Source organism: Xiphophorus couchianus, chromosome 14 (genome assembly GCF_001444195.1).
Source record: "Xiphophorus couchianus chromosome 14, X_couchianus-1.0, whole genome shotgun sequence".
NCBI classification, from domain to species: domain Eukaryota; kingdom Metazoa; phylum Chordata; class Actinopteri; order Cyprinodontiformes; family Poeciliidae; genus Xiphophorus; species Xiphophorus couchianus.
This window is the reverse complement of record NC_040241.1, coordinates 1,443,316-1,450,560: the sequence shown is the minus strand read 5'-3', so window position 1 is coordinate 1,450,560 and position 7,245 is coordinate 1,443,316. Positions and strand designations below refer to the sequence as shown.

Sequence of the window (7,245 nt, the reverse complement as noted above, 5' to 3'; positions counted from 1 at the left end):
AAAATTTCAGTTTCCGGCGGCTACAAGAGGTTAAATCTTTGTGTTCATTAATTTGCAAAACAACATTATGTATCTGAAAAAAATTTAAATATATTGTGTGGGCAAAGAAATCCTGTAAAGCTCTTATGTGCAACTATGAGTTTATTCTTTTGAAAATCTGCAGAGTTCCAGTTCCGGTTGTAGCTGCGGTCTTAGTACCGCACATGAATGTATGATTATCAGGTGAAATAAGAGTTTTTTTGTTTTCATCAACTTTGTCGTTAAAAAGATGTCAGTCTAACAACAAAACAACAAATCCCTGATAATAATATCTATAGAATTTTCTTCTGTCTGAATTTGGCCTTATTATAATTTTTTTTTCTTTACAATGTCTCCTCAGATTTTTTTTGTTGCTCAGAGTCAAATTAATATAGATTTCTTAAAATTACTCAAATAACAGCATGTCGGTGGAAAACTTTTTGTGCTGTGTGAATTGATCTCTGTCATATTTCTGTGCTTTTGAAACATTGCGACGGCGCAGAGCGTCACACTAAAACATGATCCATAGGAGAAGAGAAACTCAAGGACAAACTCCATCATAAAACAGATTTCCTGGTTTTCTGCGCCCCCTCCTGGTGGAGCAAGCAGCTACAACAAATGGGAGCAAATCTCCAGACAGTGCAGATGCTCATTTATCTACGCATCTCCGTGCTTGACGAAAGTTTAAAGCCCAACTGTGTTACAAAGTCATTTTGCTGAACCGCCTTCCCCTTAAATTGTGGTAAATGCGTCAACATTCAAATTCAAAATATTTTATCACAGATAATAAGTAGGGGTGCACCTGGCCGGTAGTCGATTACCGATCTTTTAAAAAAACCTAACTGACTGATTCCGATTTTGGCCAATACCATTTTTTTTTTTTTAATCAGAAATGTTGCTCAATATGGAGTGACTATTGTTAACTGTAAATGTGCAGACATGACCTGGACGGCTGGTTTGCCAGTCAAGCCTCTCAAGGGAGAAAAGAAAAGCTGGTTGATTTTTAGACCTTTGCTGGTGTTGATAACATTGGTGGATAAGATCGGCTTCACACCTGAAGATATTTGATTTCCACAGATATATAACATTTTACTCCTTTTATCTGTACATATACATTCATGTTCTCAAAGCATTGCTGAAATGAATGTTTTAAGAAAGGAAAGATCAAGGTTGTGAACTGATTAAATGTGCATGGTGAAGGTTACTTTGAAGAAAGGACAGTCTTTGTGTCAATCTTTGGATGTTTGGGTTTTGATTTCTGAGCTCTTTAATATCATTAGAAGGGTAGCTTGCCTGTTTATTTTAGGAACTTTATTATTAAGATTAATTACACACAGATGCATATTTGAAAGCCTTTATTTATGACAATTTTCTGCTTGCAGCTAGTAAAAACATGGCATTTACAACTAGAATATTACATCAGACTAAAAAAAACAAAACTACGTTTAAAACAGAAATGGGGCCTTAACGAAAAGTACATTTAAAACTTGTTTAAAGGTTATTTATAAAAGCTTCTTTTGACTCATCGGGACGAATATGTTCCAATTTATTATATAAGACTGTCTATAGCAGCAGCTGTAAGCAGGAGGAAAATGTCTGTCTGTGGTGATCACAGCGACAGAAAGGGCAGGATGCTGGAAAAGTTTAAGACAAAAAGATTTGTGTTCAATTAATGAAGTGAGAACAGTCAGCAATTTTATCAACGTGTCTATGAAAATATATAATTACAACTGAAATAATCCATTTGGTGGAATCTGTTGCATGGGCACATGGATTGTATATAAACACAATACCAGATTGTGTAGCTTTGGCTTGTATGATCTTTGTAATTAGTGAAAACTACTAATCTAACCTCATTTTTATTTATTTTTTTTACCCCTCCAGGGGGTATTTTTGTGGGCTCTAGTGTCACTTATATGATAGTGGGCTGACAGGAAACGGGGAAGGAGAGGGAGGAAGACATGAGGCAAATGTCGTCGGGTCCGTGAGTCGAACCCACGACGGCCGCGTCGAGGACTCAAGGCCTCCAAATACGGGTTGCGCTAACCGCTACGCCACCACGGCACGCCCAATCTAACCTAATTTAATTTTTCTCTGACTTGTTACCAGGATTATATCCTGAATGAACACCAAGCCAAGTTACATCTGGAAACTCAGTCTGAACGTCGTTCTGCCTTCAGAACCACTCCGTGTCCTAAAACCCACTTCATCTGTTACTACTAAGGAATTCCTTACATTTTCTTATTCTTCACGTTTCTGAAGTTGGAACACTAAAAATATTGGATGAATAATCCACAAAAATACAATACTGTAACAAAAACACTTGTTACGGTATGTAATGTAATTGCATCTCCTCTAGACGAAGTGATCATCCTCATCTCGTCTCTTCATTTTCTTCTTCTTCTCTCTCCGTTCCTCCGTCGTCTCCTCGTTCTTCCTCTCTGCTCTGGGCTGAAGTGGATTTATTTCCAGGAGCAGCTGAAACAAAACATCAGTCAGCTCTGCTGTTGTTAATGCAGTTAATGCTACTAATCTAACAACTTCTCAGTACCTGGTGGTTGATTCTTCTGAGCTTTATGAACTAAACACTCAACACAGATGAGGGCTGCAATGAGGAGGGGGATGGGCAGGCCTCTCAGGATGAAGATGATGTTGTTAGGTTTGGAACGGTCTAATGGTACTTTACAGAGACAGAGGAACATAAATGCAGAAGTTAATGAAAGTCAAGCTTTTTGGTATATTTTACAAATAGTTTGAATATTTAGAAGAACATATATCATAAATGCAGACTGCATGAAGTCAAATCTTCTGGCGCTGCCATGTTGTCTGAACTTTGCACCTATAATTCTGGTCCATTTAAGCTGCTTTGTTGGTTTTTTACTAATCTGTTGTCTTCACACAACAAGATTAATGAAGAAAAATACAGAAGGTTTGAACTCTTCCAGACATTTTATAGCTCCTATTAAAGAATGCAGCTTGAAATGATGTATTTTTTTAAAATAAATATTTCTATAATGTCAAACATAAAATTGTTAGCTACTTGGATTTAGACTAAAATTTCCTGCTGTTCTTTGTAAGCCTTGCTGCTATTGTTTCTTTTATTTACAAACAGTGGAACTGTAATTTTATTTGTTTTGACTTTATATATTCTAGATTTCATTTTGAACTATGTTTATTATATTCCTTTTATAATTATTCATAGGTGTGCTGCAGGGGAGTGAAACATGTCTGAAATAGCAAATGGTAAACCAAGATGGAAACAGTGCAGGATATTATTGCCGTGATTTAACTTATCAAATTTTCAACAAAGGCAAATTTACTCCATAAAATTATTCTTGTAAAATGAAAAATTATTATTGCAAAGCTTCAATATAACAGTTTGCAGCTGTGATATTGCACAGCTGCAGACAGGCAGCGATGCAATAACAAATAAGATTCACACTTGTAATTATTCTCTGATTTCTGAACTTAATATTTCACCCAGCAGTCAGATTAACAGTGTTTCAGTCACTTACCTTCAAGTGTGCTTTTAGTGATGTTCTCTCTGGCTATAACTGTGATGGTCGTTCCTTTTCCTTCAACTTCTTTTAAAACTGGTATCTCCATAGAAACCTTGCAGATGTATCTTCCTGAATCACCTGTTGTCATGTTTTCTATTATCAGAACTGAACACATATTTTTCTGCTCATTCTTAGAGCCTGTAGACTGATTTATGACAGTCTTATTCTCTATTAATGTTTGATTTTTCAGCCATTTAATGCCAACTCGTTCTGCCCCTTTCCAGCAGCAGGTGATGCTTCCTGTCTCTCCTTCTTGAACGGAAACATCAGGACTCTGAGTAACAACAAGTGCATCTGAAGAAACACCTGGACAGAAACACAGCTGAGAATCAGTTGTGTGAAGCTGAAAATGTCCTGATTTTGCACCTTGATATGAAAATGAGCCACATAGGGATATTTATATGATAGGTTCGATTTAAACAAAGAGCAGAAAATAGCTGAGGGAAAATGTCGCTCTTGCTCATTACAATTGCATTTCCTGATCAGACAGTGATGAAATAAATGTTTTTAATTGTCATTTTATAAAATATCCATATTTACATAATGCCTGACATAAACTTTTGACATCAAACATCAAGATTAGTTTTCAACAGACTTAGATCTGAGTTGCTCCTCTGCCTTGGAACAGGAAGTCATCGGCTCATCTGTGTTGCATTTATTGTATTTTGATTGTTCTAATTAATCTTTTATTATCTGACTAATGACAGATCAAGCTGTGTACTCCTTCTGTCTCTTTGTAACAATTCCCAGCCATGGTTTACTCACCTATGATAATAGTTTAATTTAGTAGTAAATTACTTTCATCAGCCTGCTATTACACTTTAGTCTTTGAACGCGACGTCCATGTTGAGCACGAGGTTTTGTGTTTCCCAGAATAAAAGCTTTTTCATACAAACTAACCAAGCGTAATTAGCTGAAGTTAGCTGTTTAGCAAACATTCATCCTTTTGTTTTACAGCTTTCACTTCTGAGAAATAGACAGCATCCAACATGAACAAACGGTAAATAAATGAATATATTAAAAAAAAGTTACTCACTCCAAGATGAACCTGCACAGAGGAGCAGCAGACTGGTGAGTAGAAGTGCCATCGTTTGACCAACGAACACTTCTAAATAACGATAACTGTCTCTCTCCTCTAGCACAGATCTGACCTCTAGCACAGATCTGACCTCTAGCACAGATCTGACCTCTAGCACAGATCTGACCTCTAGCACAGATCTGACCTCTAGCACAGATCACTCTGCCGCCTCTTTCTCTTCATTATAAATAATCTCAAGTGTTTTTGAGGAGCAATGTGACAAACCGCAGACCAGGTTCCTTCCTCTCTAAAGCGTCACTTCATTTCTCAGGCAGACAGAGATCAGTTGGCAAAGTCCATCCATCTGTATTTGTTCTAAAAACTAAATACACGAGTTTTGCAGTTCGTATTTTTTAAAATGCATGTTTTATATTTTTAAGGATTTCCACTGGAGTTCAATGTCCAACCTTAAGAGAACTACAAAGAAAGGAGACACACAGAAGCAGCACACGCTATCTGGATGAGCAAAGAGAATGGGAGCTGAGGTCCAGTCTGACGATTGTTATAGAAATCACGTCTTTACAAAATGTGAAACGACTTTTAATTCATTCGCAATTTGCTCTGTAGGGTTCAGTGATCCAGGACCCTGCAAATAAAAATGAAGATTAGAATACATCTGGGGAGGCGTGCTGTGGTGGCGTAGGGGATAGCGCGACCCACATTTGGAGGCCTTGAGTCCTCGATGTGGCCGTTGCGGGTTTGATTCCCGGACCCAGCCACATTTGCCGCATGATTTCTCCGCTTTCCTGTCAGCCCACTTTCCTATAAGGGACACTAGAGCCCACAAAAGACCCCTGGAGGGAAAAAAGAAGAATACATCAGAGATCTCTGTTTTCTTATTCTCATATCTGCAAAATACGTCAGTGTAATAACTGAGCCTCATTTAGAGACTCAGTTATTTACAGTCCATCTGAGGTCATGCTAATGAAACATGACCTCTGTTAGTGTGAAAGCAGCGCTAAACAGGAAAAAGCTCAACCGCAAACTTTATAAACGTACTGGTGGCGCTACTCTGGACCAACCTTTGCTGTCTGTTTGCTTCTGACCCAAACAGACAGAAGCAAACAACCAGAGAGATTTGCTCCTGTCAGTTTTACATCCACTGAGCCGACTGTGGCTTTTAAACCATTTGAGAAAACCCAAGGGATGATGCCGTCTGTGACTTCTGGCTTCACAAGCTGTGAATGCATGTTAGCGTAACAACACTTCCACCATGTTGCTTCCTTTCGCAGCATCCAGATGCCTGAAAGTGCCACTTGTATTAACAGCATGAACACATCTGGCCTTAATACGGTCCAGGAACAAACAGGCTTCTGAAGACGAATTGTGCGTTGTGGAATTTTCTGATAGAGAAGTGATTAGGACTGAACCCTTTGTCTTTAAGAGTTTTATTAAAGCTTATTATAACAACTATGCCACAAGCCAATCCTCCACAGAGGTTCTGTCTGAAACCTGTTAGAGTGACTCATTATCCACAACAGAACTAGTCCTGTTCCCACATGGGCTGAAAGGCCGCTCAGAGAGGATGAAGCCATTTCTCCAAAAGCAACACAGAGAGCTAGATTATGATTTGAAGATGCCCTCTGGGACAAAGATTTTAATTTTTGGAGCCATGTTTTCATCTTCCCGTGAGAGGATTGTGGAAATAAACCCAACATGTTGTCAAAATCAGAATATTCTTGAGTGTAAATGCCACCAACTCAATTCTCCTGTTCTTTAATTTGGCGTTTAGGAAAGATAGTCTAAAACAATCCATATTTTACAACATACACCATGACTGTATTTACTTAAGGAGTTGTCATTGTATTTCTCCAAATTGCTTCTGTTCTATGTCTGTTTCTTGTTTTCATGTCGGTCCCGCATTTATCTGCTGCAGATCGATGTTGTGAGTCTGTAGGTTTGTGGTTGAGCGTCTTCCTGTTCTGCCGTCCGAGACAGAGAGTGAAGCCATTTCCGATAAACAGACCTCATGATGGTTCAGAGCTCGATGCGAGCGGGAGTCTCTGAACGACGTGCTGCTGTCGTATTACTGACATGGTGCGGAGGAAAAGGAATTGATTGAGAGGCAACAAAGAAAATCTCAAAAGCAGGTTCTGGTTCTGCTGGGAAATCAGTTTTAAACCTAGAGAAAGAAGAAGAGCAGTTCTATGAAAACATTATTTTTCCCTTCCTCCAGATCAACCAAATCAAAAATGTCCATAGGGCAAAAATTAAAAGTACTGACAGCTAAGCTAAAAACAATACTTTAAATGGTATATTAGAACAGGATCAGCAGAAAAGAAAGAAATACTTTTTTATCTAATGTGACTGAATTATGTACAAAGAGCCATAGCACTTCAAATTATGCTGTGGCTCATATGCTATTTATTTTATAGCATTTAATGAAGCACTTGGATTATGTTGCATCAGCTGATTCATGACGTTTGAAGAGCTATGACGTTCACGGCTTTTAAATACATTTATGAAATATTAGCTTGTCCCTCAGATATTCCATGTTTAGAAAAAAAACTAGAGAAACGGGCTGTGAGAGAAAGGTGTGACTCTAGCGCGCACGGAGGAAATAACCTGTGGTTTCCTACGTTCCTCTTT

General features: G+C 38.2%; 1 protein-coding gene across 2 annotated transcripts; it reads right to left on the bottom strand.

Annotated features, from left to right (window-relative positions):
• Positions 1–2,032: 2,032 nt before the first annotated feature.
• LOC114156856 (uncharacterized) lies at positions 2,033–4,719 on the bottom strand. Of its 2 annotated transcripts, none has more exons than XM_028037386.1 (4): positions 4,615–4,719; positions 3,534–3,884; positions 2,570–2,698; positions 2,033–2,496 (listed from the first exon to the last, which is right to left on the bottom strand). In XM_028037386.1, the coding sequence occupies exons 1-4, from the start codon at positions 4,664–4,666 to the stop codon at positions 2,393–2,395; spliced, it is 636 nt and encodes a 211-aa protein (XP_027893187.1). In that variant the 5' UTR covers positions 4,667–4,719; the 3' UTR covers positions 2,033–2,392. The 2 variants fall into 2 exon arrangements, with proteins under 2 accessions (XP_027893187.1, XP_027893188.1); XM_028037387.1 differs by having other exon boundaries at positions 2,570–2,650.
• Between the last annotated feature and the right edge of the window lie 2,526 nt (positions 4,720–7,245).

Bases quoted from the DNA above. Each gene is read 5' to 3' on its own strand.
- LOC114156856 (XM_028037386.1), bottom strand. From the start codon at position 4,666: ATGGCACTTCTACTCACCAGTCTGCTGCTCCTCTGTGCAGGTTCATCT. The intron at 3,885-4,614 runs GTGAGTAACTTT...GTTTCTGTCCAG, and splicing joins CTGTGCAGGTTCATCTTGGA to GTGTTTCTTCAGATGCACTT. The intron at 2,699-3,533 runs GTAAGTGACTGA...GTCTCTGTAAAG, and splicing joins CACTAAAAGCACACTTGAAG to TACCATTAGACCGTTCCAAA.